The sequence below is a fragment of the Haplochromis burtoni genome, unplaced genomic scaffold (genome assembly GCF_018398535.1).
Source record: "Haplochromis burtoni strain Fernald_Lab_line unplaced genomic scaffold, NCSU_Asbu1 Contig_157, whole genome shotgun sequence".
Lineage (NCBI taxonomy): Eukaryota > Metazoa > Chordata > Actinopteri > Cichliformes > Cichlidae > Haplochromis > Haplochromis burtoni.
In genome coordinates, this window is record NW_024582518.1 from 137,909 (window position 1) to 158,901 (window position 20,993).

General features: G+C 39.1%; 1 protein-coding gene across 3 annotated transcripts; it reads left to right on the forward strand.

Moving 5' to 3' along the window:
* Positions 1-3,833: 3,833 nt before the first annotated feature.
* Positions 3,834-20,910, forward strand: LOC121815220. Of its 3 annotated transcripts, none has more exons than XM_042224987.1 (4): positions 3,834-4,640; positions 5,425-5,529; positions 7,147-7,244; positions 18,248-20,910. In XM_042224987.1, exons 1-4 carry the CDS (start codon positions 4,277-4,279, stop codon positions 18,338-18,340), a joined length of 660 nt encoding a protein of 219 aa, XP_042080921.1. In that variant the 5' UTR covers positions 3,834-4,276; the 3' UTR covers positions 18,341-20,910. The 3 variants fall into 3 exon arrangements, with proteins under 3 accessions (XP_042080921.1, XP_042080920.1, XP_042080922.1); XM_042224986.1 differs by lacking the exon at positions 18,248-20,910 and adding an exon at positions 7,702-8,755 and having other exon boundaries at positions 3,836-4,640; XM_042224988.1 differs by lacking the exons at positions 3,834-4,640; positions 5,425-5,529; positions 7,147-7,244 and adding exons at positions 12,323-12,542; positions 14,387-14,482; positions 18,055-18,152.
* Positions 20,911-20,993: the final 83 nt, after the last annotated feature.

Below are 20,993 nucleotides of genomic sequence, written 5' to 3' on the forward strand. Positions count from 1 at the left end.
TATTATTTCTAAGGCATGAACAGGCTTCAGCAGCTTTGCAGAAGTCTTTGTCACCGCAGGGACGTTCACATAAAAAAAATGTCTGACAGAGAACCGAATGTGACTTGACAAGAAAAAAACTCTGAAACCACATCCTCTTTCCCTCTCAGCCCTGAAGGAGGCTACAGGAGAGATGATATGCGAAGACGTCTGTTTTAAACTCGTCAAAGTTGGCACTTACCTCTATTGTTAAGGTGTATTCAGTCATTCTTGACTTAATGCAAGTTTGTCTTGAGTGTAAATCATTCAAAGTGGCCTAAAATTCAATGCTAAAGAGCAATATTCTGTTTGTGTTTGGATGCGTGAGTCGGCGGGTTTTTGATGTTGTCATAGTCATGAGGCAAGAGAACTCATGTTTCCTTTTAAACCCAAAAGTCAGAGACGTCAACTTGAAACTGATTCCTGGCGAATCGTCATCAGGAGCGTTTATTTTGTTGCAACAGCTGTGGCACAGTCACATGGACAGACTGTCACTTGACTCACTTGTTGTCTAACTAAATGCAGACCTACTGTATGTTTGTTCCCCAGTGAATCCTTTTCATACCCTCTAACCTTTAACACCCTCCTTAACTGAGACTAAAATGAAACATCTGATTCTTGTGTTGTGACATTGTGTCTATAAAAACTTTATTTTAACTAAAACCAAGACTTGAACTGGTCATTGGATCAGGTGGGAACATGTGACACATTACCATACAATGTTACTGTACAATTAATCAGAATTTGTGCAGAGAACAAACTTTAGCTTTTGTTTTATGCCATATTCGTCTCCGGCTTTGACTCAGTCTAAACATGTATAAATCAGATAATACGTAGAGCCAAACTATAAAAATGGACAATTATTCATAAAACTTGCACTTTTCTATTAATTCTCTTCCATGTTTACAATTTTTTTCTCACAAACTTGGAAAACATCACAACTGAAAATATCACAAAGGTTTGAATCACTTCCTCATAAACAGCTGCTGGTTTTCCTGGTGGGGTTGTGGGTCTCTAATAAAAGCCTGACCAAAAACCAAGACATTAACTCATCTTGTTAAAGCATATATAAATTTAGATCAAAATACCTCATGTGATTGTGAGACACATTACCACACAGTTAACACCTAATTTAAAGTGCTCTTTGCTCTTCTTCAAAGATGAGGTGCAAAACATCCAGAGGAGGAGCGGTGTGTCTTCTGAATACTTGTATTTATGCATCTATGTTTTCACCACAGTTGTCAAACCTGTGCAGAGAACAAACATCAACTTCTGTATCACATGGAGCATCATTATGATAATGACTATGACTCAGAGACCAGTCAGCAACTGTCAAAGTCTGCAGTTTCCAAACCTCAAGGTAGCGACCAGGATCAAGAAACCTTTATTTCAATCCCCAGGATCAGATCACCAACCCCACTTTTTACTATCAGGTACTTTGGCTTTGAGAAATCTTGAGCACCACCAGCCCAGCTCACCTAGTTCTACGTAAAGCAAGGAGATCCAGCAAACCTGTCCAAGCGGTCAGAAGACAACTTCTAAACATATCAGCAGAGCTGGGAGCAGTGGACAGAAAACATTCAGAGATGTGAGCTTCCAAGAAGAAGGAAAAAACTGGTCTGTAATAATCACATGGCAGAGGCGATCACATTTCTATGCTTTTCAGCATTCTTTTATTACTCTCAGATGCTGTCAATTACACACAACCAGCTGCAGTTTTCCAGCTCGCACCTGCACAACAACAACAATTACGGCAGGACCTAGTTCAGCCTTTAAAGCAGGTGCAGCATGATCGTTGATGCTGCTCAGGTGAGACCACCTCGCCACAGCCGCGCCACCGTCTTTGCCCTGCAACAAAGTCATTATCTTATTTTTAATTTCATCACTTTTTTCTTGTTACAAGAGACTCAGCAGATTCTTCATCATGATGCTAGCAGCATCATTTTTAAAAGTGTGAATACAAACAGGTCACAATTTTCTTGTTGCTTTTTTGTGTTTTTTTACTATATTTTTTCCACATGTCTCTCCTTCCACTGAGTCAAAGCATCATCAGCAGAACAGCTCCACACCAGATCATCAGCTCGACATCATATACTGCTCAGCCTTCCTCATTACTGGTCTCATCCTTCTTATTAGTGATGTGTTGGTTGCGAACGAAACGGCTCTTAGAGCCAACTCTTTGAAGTGAACGATGTGATCCAGCTCCTTATTGGGAGGCCATGGTTTTTTTTCTTTCTCTCACCCTCTCTCTCGCACTTTTTCTTCCGCTTCACTCCACACGCGAGCCTTGTGCTTTGCGCTGGGAAGAGGGGGGGGCTCTGTGCCTAGCTCCAGGATGCTAGGCGCAGTGTTGAGCTTTTGTTACCCAATGGCTACACAAGCCAGGAAGTACCAACGACCAGATTTGGTGTGTGGTAGTAACAGGTAAATTAACTTTTTTTTTTTTAATTATTTGAATATATATGTGTGCTTGTGTATAAACACACAAACAATACACATATGCTTTCAATTGTGTAATTTAAGTGATCTAGGTAGCTCTGTTCAGTTAACGCTAGAAATATGTTTTGGAGTTTGTATGTGTTTTGTCTCTAGGGGCCACCACATATATTTATATATAAACATATATAAATAAAACCACTTTTTTTACATTAGTAATTCCTTTTGTGCATAATTTTATATTATTGTTAATAATAAATTAATTAAAGCAACAAAACAACCTGAAGAGCCGGTTCTCTAAAAAGAGCTGGAAATCCCATCACTAATGATCAGATATCAGGTGATCAGTAGACTTATTTTCTCACAAACTCCGGTCCATTCAGATATCGTTTTATAGCTACAAGTCTCCCCCTGCTGGATATTGGAAAGAATGCAGGTTTAAGGTTTCATTAAAGTTTTTCTGAATCACTAAAACATTAAACTCCCTTCCCTAAACCAAATTCTCAGTGGCCTAAACTTGTTTTTGTGTTTCTCATTGGCATATGGCAGTGCTACAAATCTTTGTGCGAAGTGACTGTACTAACCGATTCTCATTTCAAGATGTCCTTATGATGCTTGCTACAGTGTAGCGGCTCGAGTTAGGCTGGACCCGTTGGCCAGCTACCCTCAGGGTCATTCCACGGTTGATTACATGGTCCACTATTGTAGCTCTGATGTCATCAGCAATTCTATTTCTTACTCTTCCTACCCTTCCTCTCCCCCCTCCTCGTCTTCCTCTTGCTCCTCCTTGTCCTTGTCGTCCTCTTCATCCTACTTCTTCACCTCCACGTCCTCTTCCTCGGCCTCCTCTACTTCTCACTCTTCCTGCTCCCTCCATTGTACTCCGCACACACAGCTTACCTGTATTATAGTGCTTAGGCTGATTGCAAAGTGAACTAATTATCTAAAAAAGTTTTCACATGTGAAAGTGTGCCAGACAGTTGGCAAATTAGTGTTAATGATAGCCATACATGTGTATACTTTTGCTAGGACTGTGTTGGAAATTTGGTAATTGAGTGTTGTGCAGTGAATTGTGCCTACAGTTTTGCAAAGTGTGTGTTACAAAATTGCAAACTGAGTGCAAAACAGTTTTTGTGCTTTTAGTTTTGCAAACTCAGTGAGTGGTTTTGCTATAAGTCTGAATAGTTTTAGAGATTGTGCTACAGGAATCACAGTTAGGGTTTAAGCATTCAGAAAAAACTGTAAGCAATCAGAAAAAAGTGTAATATGAGTACTATGAGAGTTCTAGATATTTAAATATTTGTGTTTTTCTGCTATAACAGCTTGAAGACACAAGATGGAGCCACCTGATCAGCTCATCAACATGCTCGACCAATGATGACCATCAGCTCTGCTGTTCAGTGTTTCAGAATTTACATTGATGTAGCTTCTGCTGTTACTTCTGCTAAAACATGTATTACTAGTACTATCTTTAGAGGTCAGGGCAGCAGGATTAATCAGACTCTTTATCTCTTCATAACACACAGCTACCTCTCTAAGCTGCCCCCCACCACACTCCAAATATATATGCGCATTGTAACTGTATAATTAGGCCAGATCAATTTAATACATGAAATGGTGATTGCACAAAGTAAAGTCAATGCTGCAGACGTTAGGCTGGATGTGAAGGAGTTTCACTTCCTGTAGAGTTTCTTGGTATTTGTGGTTTGTCTGAAGGTGTTGCACACAAGATAATCAGTGCCTGAAGTAGGAAGTACAGAGCACTTCTGTGTCAGAGTCCATCAGAGCTGAGCTGCTTTCAGACGACTCCGTCTTGTTGTGGATGCTGAAGCTGATCATGGTTCTCCTGTGGATGATCCTGTTGGTGCTTCTGCTCTGTGCAGAGGCCGAGAACGTGACCGAGGTCAGAGGAGAGCTGGGGACCGATGTCACTCTAACCTGCTCCAATCAGACATCAGACCCATACTGGTACATGGAGATCCACAGTCAGTTCAGAGCAGGTATCGGCCGCAGTTTTTCTTCAGCAGACTCTACCTACTACTCTCCTGGTTTTGAAACCAAATTTTCAATCCTGGGAAACAAACTCGTGATTAAAAACTTGACAGCAGAGGACTGCAGGCTTTACTTCTGTGGCATCAAGAGAGGAGGCAGCATTCAGTTTGTGGAGACTTTCCATCTTATTTCAGGTAACTGACTAGTTAACATTTTTGCATTGACTTTTTTAGAGGATGTGGTGTCAGAATGCCCCACTGTCAGTTAAATATGTCAAAAGTATATAGGTCTGGCAGTAAAATTGTGGTTTTCTTCTTTTTACACCTCTGATGTGAGTCTGACAGAGAAATGCAGCACATTTCCTATTTAAGGTGTAAAAAAAGACTAGACTAGTCTGAAGAGCAACATAACAAAATAAAGGTCCAAACAGTCTCAGACTACATGGGTATCAATGAACTCAGCTGAGCTTGAAGTAACTCTATCAGTAACACAGGAGTGGGCTAATGGAACAATGAACATCCACCTTGTTTAAAATTGTATAAAACACAACCTTTATGTAACCTTTATTAATTTGATTGCTGTGAATTTCTATGAAATAGCTGTCTAATGCCTCAAAATGATACAGTAGGAAACCAACAGTGATGTGGAAACCAGAGGCCAATAAATGTCAGCAAAATACACCCTCTTGTAGCAGCAACAGATACGCTAACCTTTAGTGAAGACAAGTGGGCGGGTTGTGAGCTTTGTCTGATGTCAGTTTTGAGACAAGTGATTTAAGCGACCACCAAAGCATTTTTCTTACAGAGGAGTGGCAAATTCAAAAGTTAAAGTGTGAATTATAAAGGTTAAAAAAAAAGGTTAAAAAGTATTCACAGCTGGGCCAGTTCAAACTTCTTAAACTATCAGCTGAAAAGTCCTCAGACATGTAAAACATGTTTCACACACTTGTTCATAAATCTGTCTCCCTTTTCTTTTCAGATGTAACTCAAAAACCTGTCGCACTCACCGACAGCAACCAGCAGAGTGAGCTTTTCATCCTGAGCTCTCTGAGCCTGAACGCTGCACTCGTTCTTGTGGTGATCTGTGAGTCTGTTACTTTGTCTGAAGCTTTGTTGTCTCTGCTCTTCTGCTAGTACCACCATGTCTCCACAGTGTGCAACCATTAGATCATGTTACAGAACAGCAATCAAACCGCCTGCTCATTAATGAAGCTGTTTTTATGTCTGTGTTTGTTATTTTATCATTTGAGTAAAACATGTTTGGATGCAAACATCTTAACTAAAGTTAATAAAATTTTACAGAATAACATCTGTGTTGTACAAATGCAGCTCTCAAGATTACTTCAAGGATTTTAATTTGCTCTTTCGTTAGTTTTTGTTGAGATAAGTCCATTAAAAGGGTCTTAAATTCTGCTTTTGCTGCATGAAGACCAGATGTTCACGTGAAAAGTTTAATGAATGACGTAAACCTTTGTAAAATGATCAGTGTGAACTGAAAGTGCAGCATGTCCAAACACAGACAGCACGGGTGTTGTCCCTCAGCAGGTGCAATTTTTAGGGTCCTCTTAAAGGGGGTGGAGCTAAACTGTCATGGTTTGGCTGTGTGTCACAGAATGAAAACTTAAAGAGGCAGCTTTATTGTTCTATAGCGGGGGAAAAATCAAATGCAAACTACAACATGGAAACTGGAAATTAATAACTAAACACTGGAAAGCTAGAAAACTAGAGACAAAGATACCAAGAAGCATGGCAGCAGTGGGGGAGGGGGAGGAATGCCAGCACAGTGAGGGCACAATGCAACACTGGCAAAAAGGAACACAGGGCTTAAATACACAGAGCGATAACGAGGGAATGAGACACAGGAGGAGAGCACAGCCAGGAGTAATCAAACATGATGAGACCAAAGGAACAAAATGTAAAAACGTTTACATAAGACGAGGACTACCAAAGTAAAACAGGAAGCATGAGACAATTCACAAAGATGCAGAGTAGACACTAAGACGTGGAAACATGACAGATCTGGAAACAGAAGTAACATGAAGCACAGAGGCAACAAGTAACCAGACGTGGGACACAGAGAATGTAAAGAAACTGAAAATAGAAACCAGAAACACAAAATATAACCTCAAAAGAACTAAAACCATGAATAACAATAATCACCAAATATAAATTAAACACAAAACACTGGGTCACACTCAGGATCAGGACAAAAACTGAACTATGAAGCTGAACTCAGAAAAAAGATTTTTCACCTTCACTAAACATGAAGCAACAAGTTTAAGTAACATATGTCAAATCAAAGGTTTATTTATTCAAATAGTTGAAAAAAGTGCTTTATAAAAACTTGTATATCAGTTTTACCAGTTTCCATTACATGAAATGTTTTACATTGCACTTGTGTAACACAATTATAAAGAAAATTTACATGTAATTTATTTAGTTAAAGTCAGCAGTTTGTTAGGAAAAACAAAAACATTTTCAGAGTGCGTTATTGTCCAGGATGAGATAAAGAAGGATTAGTTTGAACTGTGAATGATACAAAGCTCTGCTGGAAGGAGTGAGAGGAAGGAACCTTTATGCACTCATTAGGTGTCACATTGTTGGGAGGAGCAGCTGACTGTGCTTCCTGAAATGTGTTGTATATGATGAGTGCTGATGTGAGTGTGAAGGTGAAGTGACTCCTCTGATGGTCTGTTGGCAGGTCTCAGTTGTGTATTGCTGTCTCTGAAGAGGAGAATCAGCAAGTATCAGGCAAACCTCCCTCCAGCTGGGACCAGTGAGAGGCTGGAGGCTCCACAGGTAACTCAGACTTTTCGACCAGTATCTACACAACTCGACCCAGTTTGGGTCAGTTTGGTACAATTGAGTAGCGAATCCTGTGACATCACTTGTATGCGATAGTAACACAAAAATGCTGTTTAGTTTTTGAAGAATTCGCTCTCATTACTCGTTAAATGATGCCACTAACTAGCCAATCGGTGGCATGGAGTCTATTGATGTTGCATGTCGCCTCAGATCCCTTGAAACTCAACAGGTTCTAAAACAAGGAACTGGAACCAGCTACTTTTTTTAGTACCTGGTATCAGGTACTACCACCTAATGGAAAATTATGTACCTAAAGACCAAGTTGAGTCAAACAAAGCCGAGTGTTAGTAGTGGGAAAGGCCCTAACGTGTACAGGTGACCCTGCAGCTCATGCCCATTGTTCTCCTTCTGTGCTACTTTGTTTGTACTCAGTGCTGCTGTTGTGTTTCAGAAGAAGAAGATCCAGCCCCCGCCTCGATCTGCTGCTCCTCCATCAGAGGGCATTTACTACAAACTTCACCTGCCTTGCTTCACATTGCCTCAAAGCTGACAGACACACCTGGACTGGTGGATGATACCTGCTGGATTCAGATTTCACAACTTTTTGCCAAACCTTTTTTAAAGTGCTTCAGAACTTCAGGTGGATAAACCAGACCCAGAGGCTGCTGTAAAAACCTGTAAATATGTGTACAGTTCACTTTCATTCATCACATTATAGTGAACACAGTGTGAATGTTACAATGAAACATGTTGGACAAAAAAAGGCTGTGTCTGAAAATCTTGAGATTTAAAAAAAATAAAAACAATATAAATTGTAAAACTACCAGAGACTGAAAATTACATTTAAAAAAGTCATAAATAGATCAAGTAGAGTGTGAGAGGTAGTTTTTCTTTTTTTTTCTTTTTTTCAATTCAAGACCACCTGACGGTGGAGTGAATTTAGAAGATCATTGCGTTGTGTTAACAAACACCTGAACGCTCCAGACCTGCAACCTGCCAACAATGCTGCTTTTATAGAGCTGCTCACGCTCACTGATGATCAGTTACTGATGTGCACCTGGGTGCTACAAATCCTGTTTATTCCTACGGAAACAGTAAGGCTGGGCTTAACAGTTGGTTTAGCTTTTGTTAAATAAATAATGAGACAGCGTAATGTGTCATGTTGTGCTTTTGTTACTGTGTGACAATGTGTGTGTGCAAAAACAGAATCCGCTGATTTACATTCAGAGCTTAAACAGAACTGAAACTACAAAAAAAATGTTCATGTGAGAAATTACAAGAAAATAGGTGACATCATCTCTCTCGAAGAGATAGAGGGATTTAATGCTCTGTGAAAGTCTGCAAGGGTAAATAGTAGTGAAGCCTTGAAACTTTTCTTCCAAGGGGTTAAAAAAAAGTTCCTTTCTCAAGGTTTCATGTGCTCATTTCAACTATTTGTTATGGCCTTGTGGCTGTGTTCCAACAGTGTCAGCATGGAGATAATCAAAGAATAGAAATAAAAACATAAAAACACCTTAATATGACTTTGTGTAGTTAATTAATTTCATCAGTTTTTACAAGGATAATAAAAGTCCATCAATGTGGAAAAATCCTGATCAATATGATTTCAGTCAGTGTTTAAATAAACAGGACATGAGACATTAAGTGTTGCGCTGCTTTCCAGTGATGGGACAATGATTGTGCTTACAAATATTCAGCTGATGGTGACTTCATTCACATTCTCTAAAAATATTTTGGACTTGGTCAGTTAGATTTTTAGTAATGAGCTCTCTAGCTTTGGAGAAAAAACTTTCACGTGATGTCTCCAACACACACGTAAATTATGTGGGCATACATTGAGTTTTGTATATGCACATAAATCACACCAACACTTGAACCACTTTCTGAACCAGCGAGGCTTCAGTTTCATCAATGACGTCCCTTCATAAAAGACTTTCTGGATTTCTTGTTATGAGGCAGCACGGCATTAAAAACAAACCTAATTCTGTGGATAATCACTGCACACACACACAAAGCTCAAACTCTACCATGAAAAAAACAAACAGAGAGACAGAAACACTGACAAAGCACCCGGAGTTTGTTAAGATGAGTACAAGTGGAAACCTGTCAAATAATAATAATGATGTATACTTCACTGATCCCCGTGGGGAAATTACTCTCTCTGCATTTGACCCATTCACTCAGTGAAGCAGTGGGCAGCCACTAAACAGGCGCACCAGGGAGCAGTGTGTAGGGATGGTACCTTGCTCAGGGGTACCTCAGGGGAGCCGTTCAGTGGATTCAAACCCCCAACCTTCCGATCATGGGGCAACCACACTACCTACTGAGCTATCCCTGAATGCTCTGGCCAATCACAGTGTGAGATTCTTTGGAAGTCATGGACGTTGTGTCTTCTTGGATATCTGGCTTCGTGTGGTTTCCCCACAGTGGACAGACCCACAGCACCATCATGAAATGTGGGGCAAAGACGAGAACACACACATTTGTATGCTGAGTTACTATCAGCAGACAGTTCAAAGCCAGAGTGTTGAGTAATGTGGGACATGCTAGTGCACACAGCAGAGGAATCCTGAACATCTACAGGTTTAGAAACACGTTGTCCTCCAGAAAATGTCAGTTTCAGGGAAGTCTTATTTTTTCTGCAGGTGAAGCAAAACCATACTCGTGTACTACCCTTTAAAGTACATGCAATCCATGTTTGTGCACATTTTCAGTTTGATTCATTCGTTTTTGGTTTAGAAAATTCAAAGGTTGTTACATATTTCTACTGTCACCTGTGTTAGCAATGCTGTAACTGTCAGGTTTACGTTCCTTTGTGTATGTAAATATGACCATATCTACTAAAAAGGACAAAATAGCAGTGTCCTAATAAGACTGCAAGTGTGGTTAGTTTTGTGGGCTGCGACGCATAAAATACCTGATGGTGTTAACAGTAGCACTTTGCTGTGTTTGTTTAAAAAATAAAACATTGTTAAAGTGCAGGCAGCTGAATTAGTGCAGGTCCAACACTAAGAATGTGTTTGAGACAGATCATCAGATCATGATGAAAACTCCATGCACTTTCCATGGTCCTGAAATTGTAACCTCAATTCCAACTTTATTCATATATATTTTATTTTTCTGTTAAATATCACAATATTTATATATTAGAGATATTTTGTAATATTTCGGATCCAGTTTTAAAGTTGATTTTGGTTTTGTGACTCGTTCTTTTGGATTTAGGAGATTTCCATATTCTAGTTCTGTATTAGCTGGTCTTTAGTTTTGTATACTGACTTTTTATCATTTGCATTTTTAGCTCTATATATGTTGTTCATGTAGCTGCATGTCCACTCTGTCCTCGTCTCCTCATCTCTGTGTTTTCTCTTATTCTTTCAGTCTCTCGGTCATACCGTGTCTGTCTCTGTCCCTGTTCACATGTTCATCTCTGTGTTTTGCTCCTCGTCTCCCTAGTCTGTCTTGTGTCCATGTCTGGTAGAGAGTAGTTTGTCTCGTTTCCCCTGTCCTTGTGTCAAGCTCATGTGTCTTGGGGTGAGTCTCAGTGTGTGTGTGTAGCTTCCTGTTTTATTTTGGAAATCTCTTGTCCTGTTTGCTTTGACTTCACTTTTGCTTCCTCTGTCCCTTTTGTGACTAATTACGTTCAGCTGTGTCCCAACCTATTGTCCAGCCTCTGGTTAATCTTTTGTCCACATCTCCCCTGCTTGTTGTCGTGTTGTCCCCATAGGCTGTGTTTCCATGTTTTCATAGCGTCATAGTTTGCTTGTTCATTTGTTTTCCTTTCCTAGCTTCTAGTTTTTGTTTGTTTCTTTATGATTTTTCTGTTTTTGTTTGGAGTGTCGTGTAAGAGCAATAAAAGCTGCTTCCTTTTTTACCCTTTTGTTCCACATACTTGTATTACAGGTATAACATTATACATGAAAAAATTATTCAGGTGTTTCACACAGGCAGTTGGAAGGCTACTGAAGAACAGAAAGCAAAGTTACTGAGCATAAAACATGAGAACTATCAAGATATTTGAAATAATAATGACCGCAGTGATCAGACTGAGAGTAGCAGCACAAACCACCAATTAAACACCATCAGATCAGGTGACAGAGAGATTCACTAACAGTGTTAGAACTGAAACCATCTCCAGGCTGAAGTCAAGGACAGACTGTCTGACCCAGTTTCAGGGTTAAGTTTGCAGTATCAGTGCTGACAGTAGGGGCAGTAATGAGGTAGTAATTCTGCTCATAACAAAAGTTATTACCCATCGTTTTACAGTAGAACAATAGAAAACTAGAAAGTACAGTAGAAAATGAAGTAAAAGGAAACAGAGAAGTATAAACTAAATATAGATGACAGCTGTAGTGCAAATGAAGGAGAAACAGTTGTAATAAAAGCAGTACTGCCAGAGGGCGTAGTGCATGTTGCAGTCATGTAGTAGTACACAGGCTACTGCTACATACTGTAGTTGAAGCTTCACCGCTGTTAGAGAGAGAATAAGAAGTATCTGTAGTACAGACTGCAGTATAAAAGTACGCAGTAACTGGTTAGAGACACAAGACGGAGCCACTTTTTCAGCTCAGACATGTTAAAGTAAGGATGCTATTTGGTTATGCTTTTGATTTGTTTCAACAATTTGAATCCTGTTTTTTTATTTCTACTGCAACATTTACTACTAGTACTACATGATCATGAGTCAGTACATTCTCTGCTCCTCTGTACTTTAAAGACATCACTGTCGTCTAAGTGTAACGGTCAACCTTCCTTTAGAGTTACTGTATAAAATTTCTGATGCAGATTTCTGGCTGAAGGTGAACAAGTTTCACTTCCTGTAGAGTTACTTGGTATTTGTGGTTTGTGAGCAACAGCACCTGAAGTAGGAAGTGTAGAGGAGTTCATCAGAGTCCATCAGAGCTGCTTTCAGACGACTCCGTCTTGTTGTGGATGCTGAAGCTGATCATGGTTCTCCTGTGGATGATCCTGTTGGTGCTTCTGCTCTGTGCAGAGGCCGAGAACGTGACCGAGGTCAGAGGAGAGCTGGGGACCAGTGTCACTCTAACCTGCTCCAATCAGACATCAGACCCAACTGGTACATGGAGATCTACAGTCAGTTCAGAGCAGGTATCGGCCGCAGTTTTTCTTCAGCAGACTCTACCTACTACTCTCCTGGTTTTGAAACCAAATTCTCAATCCTGGGAACCAAACTTGTGATTAAAAACGTGACAGCAGAGGACTGCAGGCTTTACTTCTGTGCCATCAAGAGAGGAGGCAGCATTCAGTTTGTGGAGAGTTTCCACGTCATCTCAGGTAAGTAGAAGGTTTTTTACTTTAATGCTGAAAACTACAGAAACATGGCCCCTCACAGCCATCATACCACCTTAAATAAATGAATGTTAAAAATGTTCTTAGTTATTTTATCTGTGAATCCTGAGTGAGGCCTCAGGGTGCTGCATGTTGTTTTTCCACTCAGTCTTGTTTGTTTGGAGGTCCCAAGTGCACTCTGGGAAAAAAGTTTGCACTAACGTATATGTATGAATGAGTCCAAAGCTAAATCTCACAAGTTCAGCTTAATCAAAGTTCTGTTTTCAGTCAAAGGAAGAAGTCGTTAAATGTTGGTGCAGATCAGGATCATTGTATTAATAACAGCTCACTGTCTGCGGCATAGGATGTGGTCTCAGAGTCCTGCTGTTAGAGGTGTTCACATCAGGCAGTGACCTCGTGGTTAAAGGCAGCTTCTAGTTTTAGCACACTGGTGGAAACCAAAGACTACACCAAATACCTCCCTGTTCTGAGTGGACACAGTATATGTCCACTGGTTCCACCTCATTGTCATGTTTCTGGATATGAACACTTATCTGCAACATCTTTTCTTCCACCAGTGACCCGTTGGCAGGGTGTCCCTGTCATGCTCATGCTGTATTTAGTAAAAATAATAGCTTATGAAGTCTTGAGACTCAAACTGAAAACATCATGTAGTTTCTTTAAAAAGTGTCCTCTTTGTGTGTTCCTAGTTAGATTCTGTGCGTCACTTCGTTTTTTTTTATTCGTTCCTTGCCTTTGTTATATTTTTTTAAACAATGATTTATTTATTTTTGAACAATACAAATAGCAACAAATCAGCACAGCCAAATACAAACAAGAAGAAGAGAAAGAAAAAAAACAAATACAGGTATATGAGTTACAAATGTACATGTCTGAGTCAAAATATGTCGAGTGCTCCACATTTAAAGTCAACGGAAAGAAAGAAAAGGAGAAAAAAGGGAATACAGACATTAATTATTATGTTTAAAAACAAAATGTGATCTCCCTTTATGTATTAGCACAGTAAGGTCATGAGGTTGGAGATAAAGCAAAGGCCGCCATATCCTACAGAATGCATCATAATTGCCCTTTATAATGGCACTAAGGCGCTCCATTGGCAACACCCTGAATGTTTCTCTGTACCATTGTGTAACAGTGGGAGGCTGTCTCTGAATCCACTGAAACAGTACACATCGCCTCGCTAAATGTAAAGGTTTACATAACAAAAGCATTTGTACAAAGACAGAGAAGCCAACTATAGATAGACCCAGAACAAACAGCACAGGGTTCAGTGGGATCATCTGGTGAAAGATTGACCGAAGCTCTATAGCAATATCATTAAAGGATGTTGCCAATGGTAATAAGTCCCCAGCCCTTGTTATGTTTACTTTGTAACCCTCCAGCTGTTTTGAGTTTTAAGTGTTGCTTTCTAGTCCTACTCTGCTGTTTCACAGACAACTTAAATCCTTTATCATGTGAGCATGATTTTTTTTTCTTATTTATTTAAATCAGCTGTAACTAAAACTATTTTCACACTCACGAGGGTCCAAAGCTTTGAAAATAAACAGACTTCAAAAGTCTAAGATGCTTAAACTGAAGGCAGCTTTTTACAGTAACTTTGTACCTTTGTGAAACTGACAGCCATCCACACTTTGAGGCTTCAAAGAAACCAGTTTGTTAAAAAGTGTTGACGGCTGGGCCAGTTCACAACTTCATTCTCAAACTTTTCTTGAAATGTAGATCACAAACTGCTTCAACTAATCAGCCCCAAAGTCCTTAAACATGTAAGACATGTTTCTTCAAACACTCTTTAACCTATTTCTCAACCTGTGTCCATTTTCTTCTTTCAGATCCAAGAGCTGAACATAAGAGCAAAAACCAGCAGAGTGATCATGCCGTCTCTATCTCTCTGAGCTTGAATGCTGCACTTGTTTTTGTGGTAATCTGTGAGTCTGTCCTTTTTTCACATTGTGGTTTGCTGTTTTATTAATATCAGCACACCTCCGCAGTGTGCAGCATCGTGGTGCATTTAGAGGTGCATAGATGTAACCATCAGATCACGTTTCTGCACTGAGAAAGCACGATATTGCTTTCCACTTTTATGCTGATGACAGATCTATGTCACTCTAAAGAAAAAAGGCACATACCGCACACAGCCATTACTTCAGTGTCTCTATGACATTAAGGTTTGGATGTCTGTTAACTTTTTAAAATTCAATAATAAAATAAAAGACCGAGGTGATGGTTTTTGGTCGCCCCACTGAGACCCCCAGAGTGTATTTAGATTCTTTGGCTCAGTATGTTAAGCCAACTGCTACAAACCTGGGGGTCAAAGTGCACTGTGAGCTGAAGTTTGATAATCAGATTAAGGCAGTGGTAAAATCTAGCTTCTTTCAGCTCAGGCAGCTGGCAAAAATAAAGCCAATTCTTTCACGGCAGCACTTTGAGACAGTGATCCACGCCTTTGTTAGCACTCAGCTGGATTACTGTAATGCACTTTATATTGGGGTCAGCGCATCATATATTAGTCATCTACAGATGGTGCAAAATGCTGCAGCTCGTCTTTTAACTGGCACTCGAAAGTTTTAGCACATTTCCCCTATTTTAGCTTCACTTCACTGGCTGCCCATTTCTCTTAGGATTCATTTTAAAATTCTTTTATTTGCTTTTAAAGCTCTCCATGGCCTAGCCCCATCTTATCTCTCTGATGGTGCAGCCTTATACACCCACCCGCTCTCTCAGGTCAGCGGATCAGCTGCTCCTGAATGTACCCAGGACTGGGCGTAAAAGATCGTGCTTTTGCTGTAGCAGCTCCAAAACTGTGGAACGAGCTTCCTTTAGAGATGAGACAGGCCACTTCCCCATCTGTTTTTAAGTCACTCCTGAAAACCCACCTCTTTACCCTGGCCTTTGACACCACGTGAGATGTTGGTTTTTATTTTAAGTTTTTAGTTGTTTTTAGTTGATTCTATGCTGTTTTATCTTGTTTTCTTTTTGAATATAGGGCTGTTTTAATTTTTATGTATTATGTGTATTTATTTATTTTTTTTGCTCTTTTCTGTTGTTCTATTGTTTTTTAACTTATTTTCTGTACAGCACTTTGGTCCTGTGCTGGGTATTTAAAAGTGCTCTCTAAAAAAATTGGTTTGGTTTCAGAGTAGTTACAAAACTATTTTGGAGGTAAAGTCCAAAATCTGCAAAACTTTAAGCTAGGTTATTTTTCTCATCACTCACAGTCAGTGGTGTCTGCATGCAGGTGTCTACAATATGTTTCATATTAGAACTAAATTAGTAAGAAAAAATGAAATAAATATTTCACAAATGCAGGTCTGAAAATTAGTACACTGAAAAAAGAGAATAATTGATCCAACTGATTAGTTAATGTTCAGTTGGTAACAAGTAATTAAATTAGGTTTATACCTAATTTAATTAAGTTTGACTTAAATTTTTTAAGTCAAACAATCTTACTCAAATCGTTCAGCTTCTTTCAAATAAAGAATTCAAATCTCTCTGACTCAGTTTTAAAAGTCAAACTTTTAAGTTGTTCCAAATCAAAAAACTGAATTATCCAAATGTACATTATCGCCCAGGTTATACTAAAAAATAAAAACTTTACGAAATTACTAACTATACTAAAATAACCCATTTGAATCTAAATCATCTCAAATGTGTGTGCTAAATCACTTTAGTAATAGTAATATCACTTTCTCACGCACGTGCACTACAAATGGGCCTTATGCTCTATCACACATATATGCGCACGCAGTGAGGCTATTGTTAGTTCATGGAATACGTTAAATAGATAGTGAGACTCCTTTTGCTTATCAGGGATGTATCTTCTTGTATATGTGTCCTTGGGTGACGGCCAAGCAGAAAACAAGGTCATAATTCTCTCTGTGAGGGAAAAGGTTTAAAGGATGGGGCTGAAGGTGTATTGTTAAAATTTCCACAACAGTACTCATAAATACTTAGTTTCTGTCAGAAACCTGCTACAGTGTAGAATCAGGAAGTATTCCTGATATGACAAAAAAAGAAAACTTTTTTTTTCATGCTTATGGCATAATGACATACAACTTTTTCTTAAACACAAAGAATGCAAAACCTATTGCATCCCAGGTTGTTATGCAGACTGGATGTTTGGGGTCTATCTTGTTTTACACTGTGAAAAATGTATTTTTGTCACAGCTGCCTTCTGAGTAGCCATTACATTAGCTTGTCTCCCTGTCAGAGATCTAACGTCGAATTAGAGTCAGATTTTGAGTTAAAAGAGCTTTCAAAGAAAGGTGTCTGGAATTCTTAAAGTTGCTTGAAGACGTTTCACCTGAAAACGGGTGTGGGTCCCAATCAGCCAGAGTTTCGGGTGAGCTCATTGTGAAACCTGACTGAAAACGGGATTATAGATGGCAGACACTGTCAAAATAAACCTTCAGTCTTAATCATGGACAGAATGAATGTTAAAACATGTTGAGACTTGAACAACACCCAAACAGCGCAGCTAGCAAGACTAGCAAATGTGTAAGAGCAAATAAGTGATGTTACTACTAGCTAAAACACAGACAGTGAATAAATGTTACAAATATGAAGTATGACTTATTTGAAGAAAAAGTATTGTTTAATTTCTTAATATTGTTTATTAAATGTTAGCTTATCATGGCTAGCATAATTCACTTGCTTAAACTCATTCTGAATATTCAAGCAGGACATTAAATAAAATAAAACTATGGGGTTTAATCATTCTTACCAGAATAAACAATCGGAACATCAGATGTTCATATTCAAAGTGAAAATTTAAACTGTACAAGTTTCACTTTTGCATGTAGTTCTTGTCTTTTATTTTGAGTGTGATATAAGTTCATGTCCTTTTAGAGTTTCACCTTCAAAGCTGTGTTGCAGCTGGTGTTGCTTGTGTGGAAAGAGATCAGTGTTGCTCATACTTGTTTCTGATCAGAGTTTAGTTCAGACCTGCAGCAGCTTCCAGTCACAGTTTAAAAACAACTTCCTCTCTTTGTGTTCTGCCAGCTGTCAAGCTTGCTTTGAACCAACCTCTTATTTTTATAATAGATGTCAACTCATCTTGTAACCCTCTCCTTCCAGCAGCGCTTCTTACTATGTGGATTCAGGCATCTGTAGTTTATATTCATCCAGCTTATAAAACATTTACAAGTGCAGGTTCATACTGTAACTTTTACACATAAGCTGCAAGTATGTGAGGTAGTTTTATAGTTGTACATTTGTGGAAATAAGTATTTTTAAAGTTGGCCCACAACATTCTTAATGTTACTCACATATTACCAAAGTACGTAGATGTAATCCATGGGGGCTGAAAGCCGACGCTGTACAGACAGTACAGCACAAACGTACTGCTCACTGCCCCAGCAGGCTTCAGCAGTGCTTCTGTTGTCCAGGTGTTGTCCCAGATGTTGGAAGATTTCTCTGCAGAGCGGAGAAATATGTTGTATGTGATGAGTGCTGATGTGAGTGTGAAGGTGAAGTGACTCCTCTGACGGTCTGTTGGCAGGTCTGAGTTGTGTATCACTGTCTCTGAAGAGGAGAATCAGCAAATATCAGGCAAACCTCCCTCCAGCTGGGACCAGTGAGAGGCTGGAGGCTCCACAGGTAACTCAAAGTGTACAGGTGACCCTGCAGCTCATGCTCATTGTTCTCCTTCAGTGCTACTTTGTCCTGTACTCAGTGCTGCTGTTGTGTTTCAGTACGAGGAGATCAAGCTCCCCTGTCGATCTGCTCCTGCTGAGAGCGTTTACTCTCAGGTTCAGCTTCTTCCCTTCACATTGCCTCAAAGCTGATGGACACACCTGGACAGGTGGATGATACCTGGTGGATTCAGATTTTGTGGACAGAGGTCAGTCTGATGACTGAGATCTTGCTGCTCCTCTGCTCGTTGGAGGATTTCTTTCTTCATGTCAACTGTTAGCTTCTTGGACAACAGGACATCAAGAAAATGCTGTAAGACCATTTGAGTCAGATTCAAATGAATGTGACCTTTAAGGTTAAACCAGTTTATCCTAAGGTGTTTTAGGATTTAAGGTAGATAAGCGTCAAGTCAAAGCTTCTGTGAAAACCTGTAAAAAAACAGTCCAACATTTCATATTTATTTGAATCCTCTGTCTGTATTCTTTATCGGTTTTAGTTACCAGTGATTCCTGAGATTAGGGACAAAACAGGTTTTAATTTTCTAAAATATATTTTTTGATTTTTCAAAAACATATTTACATATAATTGTTAAGTTTTGGCTGTCTCACCATGTTTTGGTACAATCTCCCTTTTTAATAATTTATGTTTTTGCAGAAGTACAAGGTTTTTGTCAACACCGTCAGACACAAAGAAATGCAAAAATATATATTTTAAATTAAGTTGTTTCAGCTCTTTAAACTATTAGCAGCTTCTCTATTCTATTGTTTATGCACATATGTTTTCAAAGTAATTATACCACATTTAAAAGTAAGATTGTTTTGGCTTTTTATTATTAGAGTTACAGTCATACATATTTTCAGAAGCTTGTATTTAATCTGTATAAGAAACAGTCATATTAAGCAGCATGCAAATTACACATTTATTGAGAAGATTACGTATTTTTATTGGAAGATCATGAGGGAGGAAACTATATGGTTCTCCAAAAGAGAAAAATAAACAAAAACTTCATATTATGGAGTTGACAACGTGCTGACGGTGGTGACACAAATCTGACGGTGGTGACACACTAGTAGAAAACAAGATATTATTTCTTTCAAAATGACAATTAAACCTTAACAACCTTTGTAATATCACAAGACACGTCATAACAATTCTGTTTTTGCACATGTCAAGTTCTACAATAGTTCACCAGCAAGTAGCTGCCTACTACTCCTTGATTCCTAAAGTTCTTTGTGGTTGTGTGTTTAGACCTTGCTGGACTTTCTCTCCTTTTGTGTCTCTGTGCTTGTTTCCAAAACCTTCTCTTCTGACTTTTTTCTCTTGCTTTCAGATCACTGGTGTTCCTCTTTGCTATTCTAGCCTGAAATGTACCATTTTGTAATTACTATAATTTTTCTGAACCTTATGCTTTTTCACAGATTAAGGATGAATATTCACAACACAATTATGCATAAGCAATAGAGATGCTATCTGGCCATTAAGTTTGATGTCATTAGCCATTTCCAGGTCCAAACTCCGCTGCAGATCCCAAAGTCAAAGGAACTCTGCGGCATCACTGAGAGTTACAAACTGTCTAAATTCTTTCATCTTTAATAAAATGATCAGTGTGGCTGCTCTACCAGGTGTAACATCCAGGCATCCATGAAAACAGAATATATGAAATTTAACAGAGTTAAAGTTAGATTACTTGTTTCCACCTGAACATGATACACCAGCTCTGCTACCACTTCCAACATAAATGGAGACAGAAAACTAAACAGCAGTGACTATTGTCAGGTTACTGAAGTTGGGCCAGATGGTATATAGTGATGTGCTACATGACCGCTGGCGACACAGCTGTGTTAGCATAACATAAACACAGTGAAGCTGGAGGATGAATGCTAACTTTTTTCCACTTGATAAAAGTTAACGTGATGGTTCCCGATGGCTAGGCTGACAGTGATCACTGACTGTTTTTAGGGGCTTGTTCAGATGTAATAGAACAAGATAAAAAGCATTAAAACATTTTAACAGCACAACATGCTTAATAAACGCAGAGTACTTTGGGCCCGAAAGCAGGATTCATACATCATCACTTAAAGAACAGCTCTCAGGGCACAGCTAGCTCAGTAGATGCCACATGATCGAAAGGTTGAGCGTTCAAATCCAACGAACAGAGGATATCCTGGATTGGTAGCTGCCCACTGCATCACTGAGTGAATGGGTTAAATGCAGAGGACTAAGCACTTTCCTACAGGATTAATAATGTATACATAAACAATGAGATTCAAGATAAGGCAAATTCGATAATATTTGACACATCTGTGAAGCAGAAATATCAGTAAAATACACAAGATGTAATATGACTGAAATATTAGTAAAAAATAACTTAATATAAATGGTGAATAGCGCACTTTTGTGACATTTGTCAACACCATTAGAAAAAGGGTCAACGCCGTCAGATAAAAATCCTGATGGTGTTGACAAAATACCCGACTTTCTCTCAAAACACGTGTTTTTCTGACAGAATCCATCTTGTTTTTCATCATTTGCTTATGGCCTCTACAATCTACCTAAATGAGGCTGTTTTTACAAAAAAAAAAATTAAATCTTGGATTACATCGACTTTGGTGTTGATGCACTATGGTTGTAACCAAAGCTGGACTGGGACAAAAAATCGGCCCGGGCATTTTGACTAGAGACCGGCCCACCAGGATAAAGATTGAAAATGTGACGTCATTCAGGGGTAAAACCGCAAAGGATTCTGGGAACTTGTGGCAAGAGGTACTAGCGCATGCAGGCTTTCAATTGAACTCAGTTACACAG

What these genes read in the sequence shown, in the direction of transcription:
- LOC121815220 (XM_042224986.1), top strand. Translation starts at nt 4,277, where the DNA reads ATGCTGAAGCTGATCATGGTTCTCCTGTGGATGATCCTGTTGGTGCTT. An exon ending in GACTTTCCATCTTATTTCAG is followed by an intron (nt 4,641 to 5,424) that starts GTAACTGACTAG and finishes TTTTCTTTTCAG; the next exon opens with ATGTAACTCAAAAACCTGTC. An exon ending in AGAGGCTGGAGGCTCCACAG is followed by an intron (nt 7,245 to 7,701) that starts GTAACTCAGACT and finishes GTTGTGTTTCAG; the next exon opens with AAGAAGAAGATCCAGCCCCC.